Genomic DNA, 26036 nt, shown 5'->3' with positions numbered 1-26036 from the left:
TACGTACAGCCCCTCACTCTCTCTCTCTGTACAGCCCCTCACTCTCTCTCTCTGTACAGCCCCTCACTCTCTCTCTCTGTAGACCCCCTCACTCTCTCTCTCTGGACAGCCCCTCACTCTCTCTCTCTGGACAGCCCCTCACTCTCTCTCTCTGGACAGCCCCTCACTCTCTCTCTCTGGACAGCCCCTCACTCTCTCTCTCTGGACAGCCCTCACTCTCTCTCTCTCCACAGCCCCTCACTCTCTCTCTCTCCACAGCCCCTCACTCTCTCTCTCTGTACAGCCCCTCACTCTCTCTCTCTGTACAGCCCTCACTCTCTCTCTCTGTACAGCCCTCACTCTCTCTCTCTGTACAGCCCCTCACTCTCTCTCTCTGTACAGCCCCTCACTCTCTCTCTCTGTACAGCCCCTCACTCTCTCTCTCTGTACAGCCCCTCACTCTCTCTCTGTATACCCCCTCACTCTCTCTCTGTACACCCCCTCAGTCTCTCTCTCTGCACAGCCCCTCACTCTCTCTCTCTGCACAGCCCCTCATTCTCTCTCTCTGTACACCCCTTCACTCTCTCTCTCTGCACAGCCCCTCACTCTCTCTCTCTGTGCACCCCCTCACTCTTTCTCTCTGTGCACCCCCTCACTCTCTCTCTGTGCACCCGCTCACTCTCTCTCTACGTACACCCCCTCACTCTCTCTCTCTGTACAGCCCCTCACTCTCTCTCTCTGTACACCCCCACACTCTCTCTCTGTACACCCCCACACTCTCTCTCTACACACCCCCTCACTCTCTCTCTACACACCCCCTCACTCTCTCTCTACACACCCCCTCACTCTCTCTCTACACACCCCCTCACTCTCTCTCTACACACCCCCTCACTCTCTCTCTCTGTACAGCCCCTCACTCTCTCTCGGTACAGCCCCTCACTCTCTCTCTCTGTACACCCCCTCACTCTCTCTCTCTGTACACCCCCTCACTCTCTCTCTCTGTACACCCCCTCACTCTCTCTCTCTCTGTACACCCCCTCACTCTCTCTCTCTGTACACCCCCTCACTCTCTCTCTCTGCACAGCCCCTCACTCTCTCTCTCTGCACAGCCCCTCACTCTCTCTCTCTCTCCACAGCCCCTCACTCTCTCTCTCTGTACAGCCCCTCACTCTCTCTCTCTCCACAGCCCCTCACTCTCTCTCTCTGTACACCCCCTCACTCTCTCTCTCTGTACACCCCCTCACTCTCTCTCTCTGTACACCCCCTCACTCTCTCTCTCTGTACACCCCCTCACTCTCTCTCTCTGTACACCCCCTCACTCTCTCTCTCTGTACACCCCCTCACTCTCTCTCTCTGTACACCCCCTCACTCTCTCTCTGTACACCCCCTCACTCTCTCTCTGTACACCCCCTCACTCTCTCTCTGTACACCCCCTCACTCTCTCTCTCTGTACACCCCCTCACTCTCTCTCTGTACACCCCCTCACTCTCTCTCTCTGTACAGCCCCTCACTCTCTCTCGGTACAGCCCCTCACTCTCTCTGCACAGCCCCTCACTCTCTCTGCACAGCCTCTCACTCTCTCTCTCTGCACAGCCCCTCACTCTCTCTCTCTGTACACCCCCTCACTCTTTCTCTCTGTACAGCCCCTCACTCTCTCTCTCTGTACGCCCCCTCACTCTCTCTCTCTGTACATCCCCTCACTCTCTCTCTCTGTACATCCCCTCACTCTCTCTCTACGTACAGCCCCTCACTCTCTCTCTCTCTCTTTCCACAGCCCCTCACTCTCCCTCTCTCCACAGCCCCTCACTCTCTCTCTCTCTCTCCACAGCCCCTCACTCTCTCTCTCTCTCTCCACAGCCCCTCACTCTCTCTCTCTCTCTCTCTCCACAGCCCCTCACTCTCTCTCTCTCCACAGCCCCTCACGCTCTCTCTGTACACCCCCTCATTCTGTCTCTCTGGACACCCCCTCACTCTCTCTCTGTACAACCCCTCACTCTCTCTCTCTGTACAACCCCTCACTCTCTCTCTCTGTACAGCCCCTCACTCTCTCTCTCTGCACAGCCCCTCACTCTCTCTCTCTGCACAGCCCCTCACTCTCTCTCTCTGCACAGCCCCTCACTCTCTCTCTCTGCACAGCCCCTCACTCTCTCTCTCTCCACAGCCCCTCACTCTCTCTCTCTCCACAGCCCCTCACTCTCTCTCTCTCCACAGCCCCTCACTCTCTCTCTCTCCACAGCCCCTCACTCTCTCTCTCTGCACAGCCCCTCACTCTCTCTCTCTGCACAGCCCCTCACTCTCTCTCTCTCTCTCCACAGCCCCTCACTCTCTCTCTCTCCACAGCCCCTCAGTCTCTCTCTCTCTCCACAGCCCCTCACTCTCTCTCTCTGTACACCCTTTCACTCTCTCTCTCTGCACAGCCCCTCACTCTCTGTACACCCCTCACTCTCTCTCTCTGTACACCCCCTCACTCTCTCTCTCTATACAGCCCCTCACTCTCTCTCTCTGTACACCCCCTCACTCTCTCTCTCTGTACACCCCCTCACTCTCTCTCTCTGTACAGCCCCTCACTCTCTCTCTCTGTACAGCCCCTCACTCTCTCTCTCTGTACAGCCCCTCACTCTCTCTCTCTGTACAGCCCCTCACTCTCTCTCTCTGTACAGCCCCTCACTCTCTCTCTCTGTACAGCCCCTCACTCTCTCTCTCTGTACAGCCCCTCACTCTCTCTCTCTGCACAGCCCCTCACTCTCTCTCTCTGCACAGCCCCTCACTCTCTCTCTCTGCACAGCCCCTCACTCTCTCTCTCTGTACACCCCTTCACTCTCTCTCTCTGCACAGCCCCTCACTCTCTCTCTCTGCACAGCCCCTCACTCTCTCTCTCTGCACAGCCCCTCACTCTCTCTCTCTGTACACCCTCTCACTCTTTCTCTCTGTGCACCCCCTCACTCTCTCTCTGTGCACCCCCTCACTCTCTCTCTACGTACACCCCCTCACTCTCTCTCTCTGTACAGCCCCTCACTCTCTCTTTCTGTACAGCCGCTCACTCTCTCTCTATACACCCCCTCACTCTCTCTCTCTGTGCAGCCCCTCACTCTCTCTCTCTGTGCAGCCCCTCACTCTCTCTCTCTGTGCAGCCCCTCACTCTCTCTCTCTGTACAGCCCCTCACTCTCTCTCGGTACAGCCCCTCACTCTCTCTCGGTACAGCCCCTCACTCTCTCTGCACAGCCTCTCACTCTCTCTGCACAGCCTCTCACTCTCTCTCTCTGCACAGCCCCTCACTCTCTCTCTCTGTACACCCCCTCACTCTTTCTCTCTGTACAGCCCCTCACTCTTTCTCTCTGTACAGCCCCTCACTCTTTCTCTCTGTACAGCCCCTCACTCTCTCTCTCTGTACAGCCCCTCACTCTCTCTCTCTGTACATCCCCTCACTCTCTCTCTCTGTACATCCCCTCACTCTCTCTCTCTGTACATCCCCTCACTCTCTCTCTCTGTACAGCCCCTCACTCTCTCTCTCTGTACAGCCCCTCACTCTCTCTCTCTGTACACCCACTCACTCTTTCTCTCTGTGCACCCCCTCACTCTCTCTCTGTGCACCCCCTCACTCTCTCTCTACGTACACCCCCTCACTCTCTCTCTCTGTACAGCCCCTCACTCTCTCTTTCTGTACAGCCCCTCACTCTCTCTCCATACACCCCCTCACTCTCTCTCTCTGTGAAGCCCCTCACTCTCTCTCTGTACACCCCCTCACTCTCTCTCTCTGTACAGCCCCTCACTCTCTCTCTCTGTACAGCCCCTCACTCTCTCTGCACAGCCTCTCACTCTCTCTGCACAGCCTCTCACTCTCTCTCTCTGCACAGCCCCTCACTCTCTCTCTCTGTACACCCCCTCACTCTTTCTCTCTGTACAGCCCCTCACTCTTTCTCTCTGTACAGCCCCTCACTCTCTCTCTGTACACCCCCTCACTCTCTCTCTGTACACCCCCTCACTCTCTCTCTCTGTACATCCCCTCACTCTCTCTCTACGTACACCCCCTCACTCTCTCTCTACGTACACCCCCTCACTCTCTCTCTCTGTACACCCCCTCACTCTCTCTCTCTGTACACCCCCTCACTCTCTCTCTCTGTACACCCCCTCACCCTCTCTCTCTGCACAGCCCGTCAATCTCTCTCTGTACACCCCCTCACTCTCTCTCTCTGCACAGCCCCTCACTCTCTCTCTGTCTACAGCCCCTCACTCTCTCTCTCTCCACAGCCCCTCACTCTCTCTCTCTCCACAGCCCCTCACTCTCTCTCTCTCCACAGCCCCACTGTCTCTCTCTGCACAGCCCCGCACTCTCTCTCTCTGTACACCCCCGCACTCTCTCTCTCTGTACACCCCCGCACTCTCTCTCTCTGTACACCCCCGCACTCTCTCTCTCTGCACAGCCCCTCACTCTCTCTCTCTCCACAGCCCCTCACTCTCTCTCTCTCCACAGCCCCTCACTCTCTCTCTACGTACAGCCCCTCACTCTCTCTCTACGTACAGCCCCTCACTCTCTCTCTACGTACAGCCCCTCACTCTCTCTCTACGTACAGCCCCTCACTCTCTCTCTACGTACAGCCCCTCACTCTCTCTCTACGTACAGCCCCTCACTCTCTCTCTACGTACAGCCCCTCACTCTCTCTCTACGTACAGCCCCTCACTCTCTCTCTACGTACAGCCCCTCACTCTCTCTCTCTGTACAGCCCCTCACTCTCTCTCTCTGTAGACCCCCTCACTCTCTCTCTCTGGACAGCCCCTCACTCTCTCTCTCTGGACAGCCCCTCACTCTCTCTCTCTGTACAGCCCCTCACTCTCTCTCTCTGTACAGCCCCTCACTCTCTCTCTCTGTACAGCCCCTCACTCTCTCTCTCTGGACAGCCCCTCACTCTCTCTCTCTGGACAGCCCCTCACTCTCTCTCTCTGGACAGCCCCTCACTCTCTCTCTCTGGACAGCCCCTCACTCTCTCTCTCTGGACAGCCCCTCACTCTCTCTCTCTGGACAGCCCCTCACTCTCTCTCTCTGGACAGCCCCTCACTCTCTCTCTCTGGACAGCCCCTCACTCTCTCTCTCTGGACAGCCCCTCACTCTCTCTCTCTGTACAGCCCCTCACTCTCTCTCTCTGTACAGCCCCTCACTCTCTCTCTCTGTACAGCCCCTCACTCTCTCTCTCTGTACAGCCCCTCACTCTCTCTCTCTGTACAGCCCCTCACTCTCTCTCTCTGTACAGCCCCTCACTCTCTCTCTCTGTACAGCCCCTCACTCTCTCTCTCTGTACAGCCCCTCACTCTCTCTCTCTGTACAGCCCTCACTCTCTCTCTCTCCACAGCCCCTCACTCTCTCTCTCTGTACACCCCCTCACTCTCTCTCACTGTACACCCCCTCACTCTCTCTCTCTGTACAGCCCGTCAATCTCTCTCTGTACACCCCCTCACTCTCTCTCTCTGCACAGCCCCTCATTCTCTCTCTCTGCACAGCCCCTCACTCTCTCTCTCTCCACAGCCCCTCACTCTCTCTCTCTCCACAGCCCCTCACTCTCTCTCTCTCCACAGCCCCTCACTCTCTCTCTCTGAACAGCCCCTCACTCTCTCTCTCTGTACACCCCCTCACTCTCTCTCTCTGTACAGCCCCTCACTCTCTCTCTCTGTACAGCCCCTCACTCTCTCTCTCTGTACAGCCCCTCACTCTCTCTCTCTGTACAGCCCCTCACTCTCTCTCTCTGTACAGCCCCTCACTCTCTCTCTGTACAGCCCCTCACTCTCTCTCTCTGCACAGCCCCTCACTCTCTCTCTCTGCACAGCCCCTCACTCTCTCTCTCTGCACAGCCCCTCACTCTCTCTCTCTGCACAGCCCCTCACTCTCTCTCTCTGCACAGCCCCTCACTCTCTCTCTCTGTACACCCCTTCACTCTCTCTCTCTGCACAGCCCCTCACTCTCTCTCTCTGCACAGCCCCTCACTCTCTCTCTCTGCACAGCCCCTCACTCTCTCTCTCTGTACACCCTCTCACTCTTTCTCTCTGTGCACCCCCTCACTCTCTCTCTGTGCACCCCCTCACTCTCTCTCTACGTACACCCCCTCACTCTCTCTCTCTGTACAGCCCCTCACTCTCTCTCTGTACACCCCCTCACTCTCTCTCTGTACACCCCCTCACTCTCTCTCTCTGTACAGCCCCTCACTCTCTCTCGGTACAGCCCCTCACTCTCTCTGCACAGCCTCTCACTCTCTCTGCACAGCCTCTCACTCTCTCTCTCTGCACAGCCCCTCACTCTCTCTCTCTGTACACCCCCTCACTCTTTCTCTCTGTACAGCCACTCACTCTTTCTCTCTGTACAGCCCCTCACTCTCTCTCTGTACACCCCCTCACTCTCTCTCTCTGTACATCCCCTCACTCTCTCTCTCTGTACATCCCCTCACTCTCTCTCTACGTACACCCCCTCACTCTCTCTCTACGTACACCCCCTCACTCTCTCTCTCTGTACACCCCCTCACTCTCTCTCTCTGTACACCCCCTCACTCTCTCTCTCTGCACAGCCCGTCAATCTCTCTCTGTACACCCCCTCACTCTCTCTCTCTGCACAGCCCCTCACTCTCTCTCTGTCTACAGCCCCTCACTCTCTCTCTCTCCACAGCCCCTCACTCTCTCTCTCTCCACAGCCCCTCACTCTCTCTCTCTCCACAGCCCCACTCTCTCTCTCTGCACAGCCCCTGCACTCTCTCTCTCTGCACAGCCCCTGCACTCTCTCTCTCTGTACACCCCCGCACTCTCTCTCTCTGTACACCCCCGCACTCTCTCTCTCTGCACAGCCCCTCACTCTCTCTCTCTCCACAGCCCCTCACTCTCTCTCTCTCCACAGCCCCTCACTCTCTCTCTACGTACAGCCCCTCACTCTCTCTCTACGTACAGCCCCTCACTCTCTCTCTACGTACAGCCCCTCACTCTCTCTCTACGTACAGCCCCTCACTCTCTCTCTACGTACAGCCCCTCACTCTCTCTCTACGTACAGCCCCTCACTCTCTCTCTACGTACAGCCCCTCACTCTCTCTCTACGGACAGCCCCTCACTCTCTCTCTACGGACAGCCCCTCACTCTCTCTCTACGGACAGCCCCTCACTCTCTCTCTACGGACAGCCCCTCACTCTCTCTCTACGGACAGCCCCTCACTCTCTCTCTACGGACAGCCCCTCACTCTCTCTCTCTGGACAGCCCCTCACTCTCTCTCTCTGTACAGCCCCTCACTCTCTCTCTCTGTACAGCCCCTCACTCTCTCTCTCTGTACAGCCCCTCACTCTCTCTCTCTGTACAGCCCCTCACTCTCTCTCTCTGTACAGCCCCTCACTCTCTCTCTCTGTACAGCCCCTCACTCTCTCTCTCTGCACAGCCCCTCACTCTCTCTCTCTGTACACCCTCTCACTCTTTCTCTCTGTGCACCCCCTCACTCTCTCTCTGTGCACCCCCTCACTCTCTCTCTACGTACAGCCCCTCACTCTCTCTTTCTGTACAGCCCCTCACTCTCTCTCTATACACCCCCTCACTCTCTCTCTCTGTGCAGCCCCTCACTCTCTCTCTCTGTGCAGCCCCTCACTCTCTCTCTCTGTGCAGCCCCTCACTCTCTCTCTCTGTACAGCCCCTCACTCTCTCTCGGTACAGCCCCTCACTCTCTCTGCACAGCCTCTCACTCTCTCTGCACAGCCTATCACTCTCTCTCTCTGCACAGCCCCTCACTCTCTCTCTCTGCACAGCCCCTCACTCTCTCTCTCTGCACAGCCCCTCACTCTCTCTCTCTGTACACCCCCTCACTATTTCTCTCTGTACAGCCCCTCACTCTTTCTCTCTGTACAGCCCCTCACTCTCTCTCTGTACACCCCCTCACTCTCTCTCTCTGTACATCCCCTCACTCTCTCTCTCTGTACATCCCCTCACTCTCTCTCTACGTACACCCCCTCACTCTCTCTCTACGTACACCCCCTCACTCTCTCTCTCTGTACACCCCCTCACTCTCTCTCTCTGTACACCCCCTCACTCTCTCTCTCTGCACAGCCCGTCAATCTCTCTCTGTACACCCCCTCACTCTCTCTCTCTGCACAGCCCCTCACTCTCTCTCTGTCTACAGCCCCTCACTCTCTCTCTCTCCACAGCCCCTCACTCTCTCTCTCTCCACAGCCCCTCACTCTCTCTCTCTCCACAGCCCCTCACTCTCTCTCTGCACAGCCCCTGCACTCTCTCTCTCTGCACAGCCCCTGCACTCTCTCTCTCTGTACACCCCCGCACTCTCTCTCTCTGTACACCCCCGCACTCTCTCTCTCTGCACAGCCCCTCACTCTCTCTCTCTCCACAGCCCCTCACTCTCTCTCTCTCCACAGCCCCTCACTCTCTCTCTACGTACAGCCCCTCACTCTCTCTCTACGTACAGCCCCTCACTCTCTCTCTACGTACAGCCCCTCACTCTCTCTCTACGTACAGCCCCTCACTCTCTCTCTACGTACAGCCCCTCACTCTCTCTCTACGTACAGCCCCTCACTCTCTCTCTACGTACAGCCCCTCACTCTCTCTCTACGTACAGCCCCTCACTCTCTCTCTACGTACAGCCCCTCACTCTCTCTCTACGTACAGCCCCTCACTCTCTCTCTACGTACAGCTCCTCACTCTCTCTCTACGTACAGCCCCTCACTCTCTCTCTACGTACAGCCCCTCACTCTCTCTCTACGTACAGCCCCTCACTCTCTCTCTACGTACAGCCCCTCACTCTCTCTCTACGTACAGCCCCTCACTCTCTCTCTACGTACAGCCCCTCACTCTCTCTCTACGTACAGCCCCTCACTCTCTCTCTACGTACAGCCCCTCACTCTCTCTCTCTGGACAGCCCCTCACTCTCTCTCTCTGGACAGCCCCTCACTCTCTCTCTCTGGACAGCCCCTCACTCTCTCTCTCTGTACAGCCCCTCACTCTCTCTCTCTGTACAGCCCCTCACTCTCTCTCTCTGTACAGCCCCTCACTCTCTCTCTCTGTACAGCCCCTCACTCTCTCTCTCTGTACAGCCCCTCACTCTCTCTCTCTGTACAGCCCCTCACTCTCTCTCTCTGTACAGCCCCTCACTCTCTCTCTCTGTACAGCCCCTCACTCTCTCTCTCTGTACAGCCCCTCACTCTCTCTCTCTGTACAGCCCTCACTCTCTCTCTCTGTACAGCCCTCACTCTCTCTCTCTGTACACCCCCTCACTCTCTCTCTCTGCACAGCCCCTCACTCTCTCTCTCTGCACAGCCCCTCACTCTCTCTCTCTGTACACCCCTTCACTCTCTCTCTCTGCACAGCCCCTCACTCTCTCTCTCTGTACACCCTCTCACTCTTTCTCTCTGTGCACCCCCTCACTCTCTCTCTGTGCACCCCCTCACTCTCTCTCTACGTACACCCCCTCACTCTCTCTCTCTGTACAGCCCCTCACTCTCTCTTTCTGTACAGCCCCTCACTCTCTCTCTATACACCCCCTCACTCTCTCTCTCTGTGCAGCCCCTCACTCTCTCTCTGTACACCCCCTCACTCTCTCTCTCTGTACAGCCCCTCACTCTCTCTCGGTACAGCCCCTCACTCTCTCTGCACAGCCTCTCACTCTCTCTGCACAGCCTCTCACTCTCTCTCTCTGCACAGCCCCTCACTCTCTCTCTCTGTACACCCCCTCACTCTTTCTCTCTGTACAGCCCCTCACTCTTTCTCTCTGTACAGCCCCTCACTCTCTCTCTGTACACCCCCTCACTCTCTCTCTGTACACCCCCTCACTCTCTCTCTCTGTACATCCCCTCACTCTCTCTCTACGTACACCCCCTCACTCTCTCTCTACGTACACCCCCTCACTCTCTCTCTCTGTACACCCCCTCACTCTCTCTCTCTGTACACCCCCTCACTCTCTCTCTCTGTACACCCCCTCACTCTCTCTCTCTGCACAGCCCGTCAATCTCTCTCTGTACACCCCCTCACTCTCTCTCTCTGCACAGCCCCTCACTCTCTCTCTGTCCACAGCCCCTCACTCTCTCTCTCTCCACAGCCCCTCACTCTCTCTCTCTCCACAGCCCCTCACTCTCTCTCTCTCCACAGCCCCACTGTCTCTCTCTGCACAGCCCCGCACTCTCTCTCTCTGTACACCCCCGCACTCTCTCTCTCTGTACACCCCCGCACTCTCTCTCTCTCTGCACAGCCCCTCACTCTCTCTCTCTCCACAGCCCCTCACTCTCTCTCTCTCCACAGCCCCTCACTCTCTCTCTCTCCACAGCCCCTCACTCTCTCTCTACGTACAGCCCCTCACTCTCTCTCTACGTACAGCCCCTCACTCTCTCTCTACGTACAGCCCCTCACTCTCTCTCTACGTACAGCCCCTCACTCTCTCTCTACGTACAGCCCCTCACTCTCTCTCTACGTACAGCCCCTCACTCTCTCTCTACGTACAGCCCCTCACTCTCTCTCTACGTACAGCCCCTCACTCTCTCTCTACGTACAGCCCCTCACTCTCTCTCTCTGTACAGCCCCTCACTCTCTCTCTCTGTAGACCCCCTCACTCTCTCTCTCTGGACAGCCCCTCACTCTCTCTCTCTGGACAGCCCCTCACTCTCTCTCTCTGTACAGCCCCTCACTCTCTCTCTCTGTACAGCCCCTCACTCTCTCTCTCTGGACAGCCCCTCACTCTCTCTCTCTGGACAGCCCCTCACTCTCTCTCTCTGGACAGCCCCTCACTCTCTCTCTCTGGACAGCCCCTCACTCTCTCTCTCTGTACAGCCCCTCACTCTCTCTCTCTGGACAGCCCCTCACTCTCTCTCTCTGGACAGCCCCTCACTCTCTCTCTCTGGACAGCCCCTCACTCTCTCTCTCTGGACAGCCCCTCACTCTCTCTCTCTGTACAGCCCCTCACTCTCTCTCTCTGTACAGCCCCTCACTCTCTCTCTCTGTACAGCCCCTCACTCTCTCTCTCTGTACAGCCCCTCACTCTCTCTCTCTGTACAGCCCCTCACTCTCTCTCTCTGTACAGCCCCTCACTCTCTCTCTCTGTACAGCCCTCACTCTCTCTCTCTGTACAGCCCTCACTCTCTCTCTCTGTACACCCCCTCACTCTCTCTCTCTGCACAGCCCCTCACTCTCTCTCTCTGCACAGCCCCTCACTCTCTCTCTCTGCACAGCCCCTCACTCTCTCTCTCTGTACACCCTCTCACTCTTTCTCTCTGTGCACCCCCTCACTCTCTCTCTGTGCACCCCCTCACTCTCTCTCTACGTACACCCCCTCACTCTCTCTCTCTGTACAGCCCCTCACTCTCTCTCTGTACACCCCCTCACTCTCTCTCTGTACACCCCCTCACTCTCTCTCTCTGTACAGCCCCTCACTCTCTCTCGGTACAGCCCCTCACTCTCTCTGCACAGCCTCTCACTCTCTCTGCACAGCCTCTCACTCTCTCTGCACAGCCTCTCACTCTCTCTCTCTGCACAGCCCCTCACTCTCTCTCTCTGTACACCCCCTCACTCTTTCTCTCTGTACAGCCCCTCACTCTTTCTCTCTGTACAGCCCCTCACTCTCTCTCTGTACACCCCCTCACTCTCTCTCTCTGTACATCCCCTCACTCTCTCTCTCTGTACATCCCCTCACTCTCTCTCTACGTACACCCCCTCACTCTCTCTCTACGTACACCCCCTCACTCTCTCTCTCTGTACACCCCCTCACTCTCTCTCTCTGTACACCCCCTCACTCTCTCTCTCTGCACAGCCCGTCAATCTCTCTCTGTACACCCCCTCACTCTCTCTCTCTGCACAGCCCCTCACTCTCTCTCTGTCTACAGCCCCTCACTCTCTCTCTGTCCACAGCCCCTCACTCTCTCTCTCTCCACAGCCCCTCACTCTCTCTCTCTCCACAGCCCCACTCTCTCTCTCTCCACAGCCCCACTCTCTCTCTCTGCACAGCCCCTGCACTCTCTCTCTCTGCACAGCCCCTGCACTCTCTCTCTCTGTACACCCCCGCACTCTCTCTCTCTGTACACCCCCGCACTCTCTCTCTCTGCACAGCCCCTCACTCTCTCTCTCTCCACAGCCCCTCACTCTCTCTCTCTCCACAGCCCCTCACTCTCTCTCTACGTACAGCCCCTCACTCTCTCTCTCTGGATAGCCCCTCACTCTCTCTCTCTGTACAGCCCTCACTCTCTCTCTCTGTACACCCCCTCACTCTCTCTCTGTACACCCCCTCACTCTCTCTCTCTGTACAGCCCCTCACTCTCTCTCTGTACACCCCCTCACTCTCTCTCTCTGTGCACCCCCTCACTCTCTCTCTCTGCACAGCCCCTCACTCTCTCTCTCTGCACAGCCCCTCACTCTCTCTCTCTGCACAGCCCCTCACTCTCTCTCTCTGTACACCCTCTCACTCTTTCTCTCTGTGCACCCCCTCACTCTCTCTCTGTGCACCCCCTCACTCTCTCTCTACGTACACCCCCTCACTCTCTCTCTCTGTACAGCCCCTCACTCTCTCTCTGTACACCCCCTCACTCTCTCTCTGTACACCCCCTCACTCTCTCTCTCTGTACAGCCCCTCACTCTCTCTCGGTACAGCCCCTCACTCTCTCTGCACAGCCTCTCACTCTCTCTGCACAGCCTCTCACTCTCTCTCTCTGCACAGCCCCTCACTCTCTCTCTCTGTACACCCCCTCACTCTTTCTCTCTGTACAGCCCCTCACTCTTTCTCTCTGTACAGCCCCTCACTCTCTCTCTGTACACCCCCTCACTCTCTCTCTCTGTACATCCCCTCACTCTCTCTCTCTGTACATCCCCTCACTCTCTCTCTACGTACACCCCCTCACTCTCTCTCTACGTACACCCCCTCACTCTCTCTCTCTGTACACCCCCTCACTCTCTCTCTCTGTACACCCCCTCACTCTCTCTCTCTGCACAGCCCGTCAATCTCTCTCTGTACACCCCCTCACTCTCTCTCTCTGCACAGCCCCTCACTCTCTCTCTGTCTACAGCCCCTCACTCTCTCTCTCTCCACAGCCCCTCACTCTCTCTCTCTCCACAGCCCCTCACTCTCTCTCTCTCCACAGCCCCACTCTCTCTCTCTGCACAGCCCCTGCACTCTCTCTCTCTGCACAGCCCCTGCACTCTCTCTCTCTGTACACCCCCGCACTCTCTCTCTCTGTACACCCCCGCACTCTCTCTCTCTGCACAGCCCCTCACTCTCTCTCTCTCCACAGCCCCTCACTCTCTCTCTCTCCACAGCCCCTCACTCTCTCTCTACGTACAGCCCCTCACTCTCTCTCTCTGGATAGCCCCTCACTCTCTCTCTCTGTACAGCCCTCACTCTCTCTCTCTGTACACCCCCTCACTCTCTCTCTGTACACCCCCTCACTCTCTCTCTCTGTACAGCCCCTCACTCTCTCTCTGTACACCCCCTCACTCTCTCTCTCTGTGCACCCCCTCACTCTCTCTCTCTGTGCAGCCCCTCACTCTCTCTCTCCGTGCAGCCCCTCACTCTCTCTCTCCGTGCAGCCCCTCACTCTCTCTCTCCGTGCAGCCCCTCACTCTCTCTCTCCGTGCACCCCCTCACTCTCTCTCTGTACACCCTCTCACTCTCTCTCTCTGCACAGCCCCTCACTCTCTCTCTCTGCACAGCCCCTCACTCTCTCTCTCTCCACAGCCCCTCACACTCTCTCTCTCCACAGCCCCTCACACTCTCTCTCTCCACAGCCCCTCACTCTCTCTCTCTCCACAGCCCCTCACTCTCTCTCTCTCCACAGCCCCTCACTCTCTCTCTCTCCACAGCCCCTCACTCTCTCTCACTGTACACCCCCTCACTCTCTCTCTCTGTACAGCCCGTCAATCTCTCTCTGTACACCCCCTCACTCTCTCTCTCTGCACAGCCCCTCATTCTCTCTCTCTGCACAGCCCCTCACTCTCTCTCTCTGTACAGCCCCTCACTCTCTCTCTCTGTACACCCCCTCACTCTCTCTCTCTCTCTCCACAGCCCCTCACTCTCTCTCTCTCTCCACAGCCCCTCACTCTCTCTCTCTCTCTCCACAGCCCCTCACTCTCTCTCTCTCTCTCTCCACAGCCCCTCACACTCTCTCTCTCTCTCTCCACAGCCCCTCACTCTCTCTCTCTCTCCACAGCCCCTCACTCTCTCTCTCTCTCCACAGCCCCTCACTCTCTCTCTCTCTCCACAGCCCCTCACTCTCTCTCTCTCCACAGCCCCTCACTCTCTCTCTCTCCACAGCCCCTCACTCTCTCTCTCTCCACAGCCCCTCACTCTCTCTCTGTCCACAGCCCCTCACTCTCTCTCTCTCTCCACAGCCCCTCACTCTCTCTCTCTCTGTAGACCCCCTCATTCTCTCTCTCTGTGCAGCCCCTCACTCTCTCTCTCTGTGCAGCCCCTCACTCTCTCTCTCTGTACAGCCCCTCACTCTCTCTCTCTGTACACCCCCTCACTCTCTCTCTCTGTACACCCCCTCACTCTCTCTCTCTGTACATCCCCTCACTCTCTCTCTCTGTACATCCCCTCACTCTCTCTCTCTGTACATCCCCTCACTCTCTCTCTGTACACCCCCTCACTCTCTCTCTCTGTACACCCCCTCACTCTCTCTCTCTGTACACCCCCTCACTCTCTCTCTGTACACCCCCTCACTCTCTCTCTCTGTACAGCCCCTCACTCTCTCTCTCTGTACACCCCCTCACTATCTCTCTCTTTACAGCCCCTCACTCTCTCTCTGTACACCTCCTCACTCTCTCTCTCTGCACAGCCCCTCACTCTCTCTCTCTCCACAGCCCCTCACTCTCTCTCTCTCCACAGCCCCTCACTCTCTCTCTCTCCACAGCCCCTCACTCTCTCTCTCTCCACAGCCCCTCACTCTCTCTCTCTGTACAGCCCCTCACTCTCTCTCTTTGTACACCCCCCTCACTCTCTCTCTTTGTACACCCCCCTCACTCTCTCTCTCTCCACAGCCCCTCACTCTCTCTCTCTCTCCACAACCCCTCACTCTCTCTCTCTCTCCACAACCCCTCACTCTCTCTCTCTCCACAGCCCCTCACTCTCTCTCTCTCTCCACAGCCCCTCTCTCTCTCTCTCTCTCCACAGCCCCTCTCTCTCTCTCTCTCTCCACAGCCCCTCACTCTCTCTCTCTCTCCACAGCCCCTCACTCTCTCTCTCTCTCCACAGCCCCTCACTCTCTCTCTCTCCACAGCCCCTCACTCTCTCTCTCTCCACAGCCCCTCACTCTCTCTCTCTGTACAGCCCCTCACTCTCTCTCTCTCTGTAGACCCCCTCACTCTCTCTCTCTGTGCAGCCCCTCACTCTCTCTCTCTCTGCAGCCCCTCACTCTCTCTCTCTGTGCAGCCCCTCACTCTCTCTCTCTGTACAGCCCCTCACTCTCTCTCTCTGTACAGCCCCTCACTCTCTCTCTCTGTACAGCCCCTCACTCTCTCTCTCTTTGCACCCCCTCAATCTCTCTCTCTTTGCACCCCCTCAATCTCTCTCTCTCTCTGGACACCCCTTCACGCTCTCTCTCGCTGTACAACCCCTCACTCACTCTCTCTCTTTCTCTCTCTGTACACCCCCTCACTCTCTCCCTCTTTCTCTCTACACCCCCTCACTCTCTCCCTCTCTTTCTCTGTACATCCCCTCACTCTCTCTCGGTCTGTTGCCCCCACGGTATCTCTCTCTCTCTCTCTGTACACCCCCTCGCTCTCTCTATCTTTCTCTGTACACCCCCACGCTCTCTCCCTCTTTCTCTCTGTCCATCCCCTCACTCTCTCCCTATCGGTGTACACCCCCTCACTCTCGGTCTGTTCCCCCCACGGTGTCTCTCTCTCTCTGTACACGCCCCCCTCTCTCTCAGTCCCTCTCTCTTGCTGTACACCCTCTCACTCTATCTCGGTCTGTTCCACCCACGGTCTCTCTCTCTCTCTCTCTCTCTCTCTCTGTCGACCCCCTCACTCTCTCTCTCCCTCTCTCTCTGTACACACCCTCACTCTCTCTCTCTACACCCTCTCACTCTCTCTCTGTGTAGACACCCTCACTCTCTCTCCCTCTCTGTGTAGAACCCCTCACTCTCTCTCTCTCTGTAGACCCCTCACTCTCTCTCTCTGTAGACCCCGTCACTCTCTCTCTCTGAACACACCCTCACTCTTTCTCTCTGTACAGCCCCTCACTCTTTCTCTCTGTACAGCCCCTCACTCTCTCTCTCTGTACAGCCCCACACACTCTCTCTCTCTGTACACCCCCTCAATCTCTCTCTCTCTCTCTGTGCACCCCGTCGCTCTCTCACTCTCTCTCTCTCTGTACATCCCGTCAGTCTCTCCCAATCTGTGTACACCCGTTCACTCTCTCTCGCTGTACACCCTCTCACTCTCTCTCAGTCTGGTTCCCCCACGGTGTCTCTCTCTCTCTCTCTCTCTCTGTACACCCCCTTGCTCTCTCTCTCTCTGTACACCCCCTTACTCTCCCTCTCTCTGTACACCCACTCAGTGTCTCTCTGTACACCCCCTCACTAAATCTCTCTCTCTCTGTCCACCCTCTCACTCTCTCTCTCTCTGTACACCCTCTCACTCTCTCTCTCTCTGCACAGCCCCTCAATCTCTCTCTCTCTGTACACCCCCTCACTCTCTCTGTGCACCCCCTCACTCTCTCTCGGTCTGTTGCCCCCACGGTCTCTCTTTCTCTGTACACTCCCTCGCGCTCTCCCTCTCTCTGTACACCCCCTCGCTCTCTCCCTCTCTCTGTGCAGGCAGTGGTGTAGTGGTATTATCACTGGACTAGTAACCCAGAGACCCAGGGTATTTCTCTGTGGACATGGGTTCGAATCCCACCACAGCAGAAGGTGGAATTTGAATTTAATTAATAAATCTGTAATTAAAAGCTAATCTAATGATGACCATGAAACCATTGTCGATTGTTGTAAAAACCCATCTGGTTCACTAATGTCCATTAGTGAAGGAAATCTGCTGTCCTTACCTGGTCTGGCCTACATGTGACTCCAGACCCACAGCAATGTGGTTAACTCTTACATGTTCTCTGAAATGGCCTAGCAAGCCACTCAGTTTTTTTTTAGAGATACAGCACTGAAACAGGCCCTTCGGCCCACTGAGTCTGTGCCGACCATTAACCACCCATTTATACTAATCCTACACTAATCCCATATTCCTACTACATCCTCTCCTGTCCCTATATTCCCCTACCACCTACCTATTCCAGGGGCAATTTATAATGGCCAACTTACCTATCAAGCTGCAAGTCTTTTGGCTGTGGGAGGAAACCGGAGCACCCGGAGGAAACCCACGCAGACACAGGGAGAACTTGCAAACTCCACACAGGCAGTACCCAGAATTGAACCCGGGTCGCTGGAGCTGTGAGGCTGCGGTGCTAACCACTGCGCCACTCTGACCGCTATGAAGTCAATAAAAAGGAATGAAACCGGACGGACCACCCGGCATTGACCTAGGCACTGGAAACGACAACGGCAAAGTCCCTGCAAAGTCCTCCTTACTAACATCTGGGGGCTTATGCCAAAGTTGGGAGAGCTGTCCCTCAGACTAGACAAGCAACAGCCTGACATAGTCATACTCACGGAATCATACCTTACAGACAATGTCCCAGACACTGTCATCACCATCCCCGGGTATGTCCTGTCCCACCGGCAAGACAGACCCACCAGAGATGGTGGCACAGTGGTAAACAGTAAGTAGGGAGGGAGTTGCCCTGGGAGTCCTCAACATCGACTCCGGACCCCATGAAGTCTCATGGCATCAGGTCAAACATGGGCAAGGTAACCTCCTACTGATTACCACCTACCGCCCTCCCTCAGCTGATGACTCAGTACTCCTCCATGTTGAACACCACTTGGAGGAAGCACTGAGGGTGGCAAGGGCACAAAATGTACTCTGGGTGGGGGACTTCAATGTCCATCACCAAGAGTGACTCGGTAGCACCACTACTGACCGAGCTGGCCGAGTCCTAAAGGACATAGCTGCCAGACTAGGTCTGCGGCAGGTGGTAAGGGAACCAACACGAAGGAAAAACATACTTGACCTCGTCCTCACCAATCTGCCTGCCGAAAATGCTTCTGTCCATGACTGTATTGGTAGGAGTGACCACCGCACAGTCCTTGTGGAGACGAAGTCCCGCCTTCACATTGAGGATACCGTCCATCGTGTTGTGTGGCACTATCACTGTGCTAAATGGGATAGATTTCGAACAGATCAAGCAATGCAAAACTGGGCATCCATGAGGCGCTGTGGGCCATCAGCAGCAGCGGAATTGTACTCAATCACAATCTGTAACCTCATGGCCCGGCATATCCCCCACTCTACCATTACCATCAAGCCAGGAGACCAACCCTGGTTCAATGAAGAGTGCAGGAGGGCATGCCAGGAGCAGCACCAGGCATACCTCAAAATGAGGTGTCAACCTGGTGAAGTTACAACCCAGGACTATCTGTGTGCCAAGCATGCGATAGACAGAGCTAAGCAATCCCATAACCAACGGATCAGATCAAAGCTCTGCAGTCCTGCCACATCCTGCCGTGAATGGTGGTGGACAATTAAACAACTAACTGGAGGAGGTAGCTCCACAAATATCCCCATCCTCAATGATGGGTGAGCCCAGCACATCAGTGCGAAAGATAAGGCTGAAACATTTGCAACAATCTTCAGCCAGAAATGCCGTGTTGATGATCCATCTCGGCCTCCTTCTGAAGTCCCCAGCATCACAGATGCCAGACTTCAGCCAATTCGATTCACTCCGCGAGATATCAAGAAACGACTGAAGGCACTGGATACTGCAAAAGCTATGGGCCCTGACAATATTGGGCGGCACAGTGACGCAGTGGTTAGCACTGCAGCCTCACAGCTCCAGTGACCCGGGTTCAATTCTGGGTACTGCCTGTGTGGAGTTTGCAAGTTCTCTCTGTGTCTGCGTGGGTTTCCGCCGGGTGCTCCGGTTTCCTCCCACAGCCAAAGGCTTGCAGGTTGATAGGTAAATTGTAAATTGCCCCTAGTGTCGGTAGGTGGTGGGAAAATGGTGGGGATGTAGTAGAGAATATGGGGTTAATATAGGATTAGTATAAATGGGTGGTTGTTGGTCGGCACAGACACGGTGGGCTGAAGGGCCTGTTTCAGTGCTGTATCTTAAAATTAAATATTAGAACATAGAACATAGCACAGTACAGGCCCTTCGGCCCACGATGTTGTGCGGAACCTTTAACCTACTCTAAGATCAAACTAACTACCTACCCTCCATTCTACTATCATCCATGTACCTATCCAAGAGTCACTTAAATGCCCCTAATGTATCTGCTTCTACTACCACCGCTGGCAGCGCATTCCACGCACCCACCACTCTCTGTGTAAAGAACCTACCTCTGACATCTCCCCGAAACCTTCCTCCAATCACCTTAAAATTATGCCCCCTGGTGATAGCCCTTTCCACCCTGGGAAAAAGTCTCTGACTATCCACTCTATCTATGCCTCTCATCATCTTGTACCCCTCTATCAAGTCACCTCTCATCCTTCTTCGCTCCAATGAGAAAAGCCCTAGCTCCCTCAATCTTTCTTCGAAGGACATGCCCTCCAGTCCAGGCAGTATCCTGGTAAATCTCCTCTGCACCCTCTCTAAAGCTTCCACATCCTTCCGATAATGAGGCGACCAGAACTGAACACAATATTCCAAGTGTGGTCGAACCAGGGCCTTATAGAGCTGAAGCATAACCTCGCGGCTCTTAAACTCAATCCCCCTGTTAATGAAAGCCAACACACCATACGCCTTCTTAACAACCCTATCAACTTGGGTGGCAACTTTGAGCGATCTATGGACATGGACCCCAAGATCCCTCTGTTCCTCCACACTACCAAGAATCTGTCTTTAAGCCTGTATTCCGCATTCAAATTCGACCTTCCAAAATGAATCACTTCACACTTTTCCAGGTTGAACTCCATCTGCCACTTCTCAGCCCAGCTCTGCATCCTGTCAATGTCCCGTTGCAACCAACAACAGCCCTCCACACTATCCACAACTCCAGCAACCTTCATGTCATCGGCAAACTTGCTAACCCAGCCTTCCACTTCCTCATCCAAGTCATTTATAAAAATCACAAAGAGCAGAGGTTCCAGAACAGATCCTTGTGGAATTTTATTTATTTAATTTATTAATTTATTCCGCCAATAGTACTGAAGACCTGTGCTCCAGAATTTGCCGCACCCCTAGCCAAGCTGTTCCAGTACAGCTACAACACGGGCATCTACCCTGCAATGTGGAAAATTACCCAGGTACGTCCTGTACACAAAAAGCAGGACAAGTCCAACCCGGCCAATTACCACCCCATCAGCCTACTCTCAATCATCAGTAAAGTGATGGAAGGTGTCATTGACAGTGCCATCAAGCGGCACTTGCTTAGCAATAACCTGCTCAGTAACTCTCAGTTTGGTTTCCGCCAGGTCCACTCAGCTCCTGACCTCATTACAGCCTTGGTTCAAACATGGACAAAAGAGCTGAACTCAAGAGGTGAGGTGAGAGTGACTGCCCTTGACATCAAGGCAACATTTGACCGAATATGGCATCAAGGAGCCCTAGCAAAACTGAGGTCAATGGGAATCAGGGGGAAAACCCTCCGCTGGCTGGAGTCATACCTAGCGCAAAGGAAGATGGTTGTGGTTGTTGGAGGTCAATCATCTGAGCTCCAGGACATCACTGCAGGAGTTCCTCAGGGTAGTGTCCCAGGCCCAACCATCTTCAGCTACTTCATCAATGACCTTCCTTCAATCATAAGGTCAGAAGTGGGGATGTTCGCTGATGATTGCACAATGTTCAGCACCATTTGTGACTCCTCAGATACTGAAGCAGTCCGTGTAGAAATGCAGCAAGACCTGGACAATATCCAGGCTTGGGCTGATAAGTGGCAAGTAACATTCGCGCCAAGTGCCAGGCAATGACCATCTCCAACAAGAGAGAATCTAACCATCTCCCCTTGACATTCAACGGCATTACCATTGCTGAATCCCCCACTGTCGACATCCTAGGGGCTACCATTGACCAGAAACTGAACTGAAGTAGCCATATAAATACCGTGGCTACAAGAGCAGGTCAGAGTCTAGGAATCCTGCGGTGAGTAACTCACCTCCTGACTTCCCAAAGCCTGTCTACCATCTACCCGGCACAAGTCAGGAATGTGATGGAATACTCTCCACTTGACTGGATGGGTGCAGCTCCAACAACACTCAAGAAGCTCGACACCACCCAGGACAAAGCAGCCCACTTAATTGGCACCCCATCTACAAACATTCACTCCCGCCACCACCGACGCACAGTGGCAGCAGTGTGTACCATCTACAAGATGCACTGCAGCAATGCACCAAGGCGCCTTAGACAGCACCTTCCAAACCCGCGACCTCTCCCAACTAGAAGGACAAGGGCAGCAAATACATGGGAACATCACCACCTGCAAGTTCCCCTCCAAGTCACACACCATCCTGACTTAGAACTATATCACCGTTCCTTCACTGTTGCTGGGTCGAAATCCTGGAACTCCCTCCCTAACAGCACTGTGGGTATACCAACCACAAATGGACGGCAGCAGTTCAAGAAGGCAGCTCACCACCACCTTCTCAAGGGCAATTAGGGATAGGCAATAAACGCTGGCCTGGCCAGTGACACCCACATCCCATGAATGAATAAATTTTAAAAAATCCCTCTCTCTCTGTACACACACTCACTCTCTCTCTCTCTGTACACCCTCTAACTCTCTCTCTCTCTCTGTTTCTGTAGACCCCCACACTCTCATTTTCTCTGTGTCTCTCCCTCATTCTCTCTGCACACCCTTTCACTCTCTCTCTCTCTGTACACCCCGTCACTCTCTCCCCCTGGACACCCCCTCACTCTCTCTGTATACCCCCTCAATCTCTCTCTCTCTCTCTATGTACACCCCCTCTCTCTCTCTCTGTGTACAGACCCTCATTCTCTCTCTGTACACCCCCTCAGTCCCCCTCTCTCTGTACACCCTCTCAGTCCCCCTCTCCCTGTACACCCACTCAGTCTCCCTCTCTCTGTACACCCACTCAGTCTCCCTCTCTCTGTACATCAACTCAATCTCTCTCTGTCCAACCCCTCATTATCTCTCTCTGTCCACCCCCTCACTCTGTCCCTCTCTCTCTCTATCCTGCTCTGTACACCCCCTCACTCTCTCCCTCTCTCTCCCTGTTCACAACCCCACTCTCCCTCTCACGGTACACCCCCTCATTCCCTCTCTCTGTACCCCCTGCTCACTCTCTCTCTCTGTATACCCTCTGACTCTCTCTCTCCCCCCCTATACACCCCCTCACTCTCTCTCTCAAAACACCCCCTCACTCTCTCTCTCTCTCTGTGTACACACCCTCAATCTCTCTCTGTCTCTCTGTGTACACCCACTCAGTCTCCCTCTCTGTACACCCCCTCACTCCCTCTCTCTGTACACACCCTCACTCTCTCTCTTTCTCTGTACACCCCCTCACTCTCTCTCTCTGTACACCCCCTCACTCTCTCGTTGTACACCCCCTCACTCTCTCTCTCTGTACACGCCCTCACAAACTCTCTCTCTCCCTCTGTACACCCCCTCACTCTCTCTCTCTGTACACCCCTCACTCTCTCTCTCTCTCTGTATAGCCCCACACTCTCTACACCCCCCTCTCGATGTACATCCCCTCACTCTCTCTCTGTACCCCTCACTCTCTCTCTCTTTCACTCTTTGTCTGTACACACCCTCACTCTGGACACCCCCTCAGTCTCACTCTCTCTCTCTCTCTACACCCTCACTCTCTCTGCAACACCTCCTCAATCTCCCTCTCTGTACACCCCGTCACTCTCTCTCTCTCTGTACACCCCCTCACTCACTCTCTCTCTGCAACACCTCCTCAATCTCCCTCTCTGTACACCCCCTCACGAAATCTCTCTCTCTCTCTGTTCACCCCGTCACTCTCTCTCTGTACATCCCCTCACTCCCGCTCTCTGTACACCCCCTCACTCTCTCTCTCTCTACACACCTCACTCTCTCTCTCTCTCTCTCTCTGTACACCCCCTGTACATATTTGACACCAAGATGAGCTTCCAACCATACAACAATGGTGGCGCAGTGGTTAGCACCGCAGCCTCAGCTCCAGCAACCTGGGTTCAATTCTGGGTACTGCCTGTGTGGAGTTTGCAAGTTCTCCCTGTGACCGTGTGGGTTTTCGCTGGGTGTTCCGGTTTCCTGCCAAAGGCTTGCAGGTTGATAGGTAAATTGGCCATTATAAAAAGCCCCTAGTATAGGTAGGTAGGTGGGTGGGGATGTGGTAGGAATATGGGATTAGTGTAGGATTAGTATAAATGGGTGGTTGATGGTCAGCACAGACTCGAGGGCCGAAGGGCTTGTTTCAGTGCTGTATCTCTAAAATTGATAAAAAAATATATCTATGCCATCACCGGCTATTTCCATCTCCATAATTTAGCCCAACCCTGCCTCAGTTCATCTGCGGCTGCTGAAATCCTTATTCATGCCTTTGTTCATTCTAGACCAGAGTATTCCCACACACTCCTGGTCAGCCTCCTATCTTCCACAAACTTATGGTCTCCCAAACTTCTGCTGCCCATATCCTAACTCCCACCAAGGCCCATTCACCCAGCATTCCTATGCTCGATGACCTACATTGGCTCTTGGTCCAGGAATGCCTTGATCTTAAAAGTCTCATCCTTGTGGTGAAATCCTTCTGTGGCCTCACCCCTCCCCATCTCTGTAACCTCACCCAACATCTCTGCACTCCTCCAATTCTGTCCTTTTATACACCTTCCACACCTATCACCTCACCACCAGTAGCCCTGCCTTCAGTCATCTTGGCACTAAGCTCTGGAATTCCTTTCCCAAACCCCTTGGCCTCTCACCCCTCCTTTAAGACCCTCCATAAAACCTACCTCTCACCAAGCATTTGGTCACCTGATTTGACATGTCCATCTTTGTGTCAAATTTTGTTTTGATAATTATGACTGTCAAGCACCTTGGGACTTTTTCCCTCAATTAAAGGCACTATAGAATTGCAAATTATTGTTGTTGTACTCTCACCTGTTACATTTACCTCTAGTTCCAAAATTATCATTGAATATTTCTTATCCCTGAAAGCAAACACAAAAACATTTACAAACCGAAACGTGGGGTCAGGGCACAACCTACTGTCACACCTGGACAAGGAGGGATGGAATGAAAAAGGCAATGTGAATACAAGCTGCCTTGGAGCTGAATCCAGGCAGTGAGAAGAAATAGTGGTACCAAACCCACAGCAGCGTTCTCTCCCTATAATCATATTATGACCATTGTGCCATCATTTTTATGTCACAACACAAACATTCTTTTTAGACTCATCACAACCATTGTTGCCAGCTTCAAGACAATGACTTTCTAAAGTTACTGTTTGTGAAAACAAATCTCTTTCGGGGCTGAAAGGGAACAGAGAACGTTTGTGTGCTGTGCAGAAGTGCCTCTGATCCTCTGTTTCCATGGCATGTGTCAGCAGGTAAGACGTAGGGAGCGTACACACACGTATTGATGTCCCAGCACCATGGATGATGGGGTGGTCCTGAAAAAACGGGGCTACACCTTGGGCGTCAACCTAGGGGAGGGGTCGTATGCTAAAGTCAAGTCCGCCTACTCTGAGCGTCTGAAGACTAATGTGGCCGTTAAAATCATCGACAGGAGGAAGGCTCCTGCTGATTTCCTGGAGAAGTTTTTGCCCCGGGAGCTGGAGATCTTGGCTCTGCTCAATCACCGCTACATCGTCAAAACCTTTGAGATTTTCGAGACTTCAGATGGAAAGGTTTACATTATTATGGAGCTGGGTGTTCAGGGAGATTTACTAGAGTTCATTAAAACCAGGGGGGCTCTGCCTGAAGAGGTGTCACGCAAGATGTTCCGTCAGCTGGCACTGGCTGTCAAGCACTGTCATGAGCTTGATGTGGTCCATCGGGATCTCAAGTGCGAGAATCTTCTCCTGGATAAGGACTTTAATGTCAAGCTCTCTGACTTTGGTTTTGCTAAGCGATGCATGTCAGATGATCAGGGGAGACCCTTACTCAGCAAAACCTTCTGTGGCTCTGCAGCATATGCAGCCCCTGAAGTCCTACAGGGAATTCCCTATCAGCCCAAAGTGTACGATGTTTGGAGCCTTGGGGTGATTCTCTTTATCATGGTGTGTGGATCGATGCCATATGATGACTCCAATATCAAAAGGATGCTCAGGATCCAGAAGGAGCACAGAGTGGATTTTCCTAGGTCAAAAGTGGTGCCTGCAGATTGCAAGGAGCTGATCTATCGCATGCTCCACCCTGACACGACCAAGCGTCTCACCATTGATGAGGTTCTGGAACATCCCTGGCTCTACTCTGCCAAAATGAAAGAAACCCCTGCACCCAAAAAAGTGGAGCCCAGCACAGAGAAGAGAGAGGACAAGCATGGGCACGCAAAGGAAGAGAAACACGAAGGAAAGAGTGAGCAGAAACATGACGCAAAGTACCAGTGGGAGATTGAAACAGGCCATGAATGGGTAGACATGAAACATGAAGCAAAACATGAATGGATGAACATGAAACGGGACAAGGTAGATGGCAAGCATGAGGCGCAGGCTGATCACAAGGAGGAGGCCAGGCACGAGGGCAAATCTGACGTCAAGGACAGATCCTCACTTCACACAAAGTCTGAGGACGCAAAGCACCAATCAAAAGGTGGGCCTAAAGCTGAGCACAGGAATGGAGCCAAGACAGGGTCAAAGCGGGAGAAGTCCCCAACTGAAGAAACCAAAACTCAAGCTGACGATGACAGCAAATTGGAACCAAGAATAGAAACAAAGAGCAGTAGACGCAAATCTAGAAGTCTGAGGCTAACTGATGAGGACCATCCCGATGACAGTGAGGTCTATCCTGACCAGGAGAGCTTTATAGAGGCACAGAGCAAGGCAGAGCTGAAAAAAGTCAGTTCCAGGAAGTCAAAATCTGTTGAAAAAAGGGGCAAACATTCAAGCAAATCTCGCACCTAGATATCCAGAG

At 54.3% G+C, this 26036-nt stretch overlaps 2 protein-coding genes across 2 annotated transcripts in view; one reads left to right on the top strand and one right to left on the bottom strand.

Moving 5' to 3' along the window:
- Nucleotides 1–23955, bottom strand: part of dgcr2 (DiGeorge syndrome critical region gene 2) — an 88445-nt gene extending 64490 nt beyond the window's left edge. Inside the window, exon 1 of the mRNA XM_068055514.1 lies at nt 23916–23955. Within this exon, the coding sequence (XP_067911615.1) occupies nt 23916–23955 (40 nt within the window). The remainder of the gene's footprint in view (nt 1–23915) is intronic.
- A 601-nt stretch (nt 23956–24556) lies between these two features.
- Nucleotides 24557–26026, top strand: LOC137382938 (testis-specific serine/threonine-protein kinase 1-like). Its single transcript, XM_068055513.1, has one exon. It carries the CDS (start codon nt 24557–24559, stop codon nt 26024–26026), a length of 1470 nt encoding a protein of 489 aa, XP_067911614.1.
- The last annotated feature ends 10 nt before the right edge of the window (nt 26027–26036 follow it).

Source organism: Heterodontus francisci, chromosome 23 (genome assembly GCF_036365525.1).
Source record: "Heterodontus francisci isolate sHetFra1 chromosome 23, sHetFra1.hap1, whole genome shotgun sequence".
Lineage (NCBI taxonomy): Eukaryota > Metazoa > Chordata > Chondrichthyes > Heterodontiformes > Heterodontidae > Heterodontus > Heterodontus francisci.
This window is presented reverse-complemented; position numbering and strand designations above follow the sequence as displayed.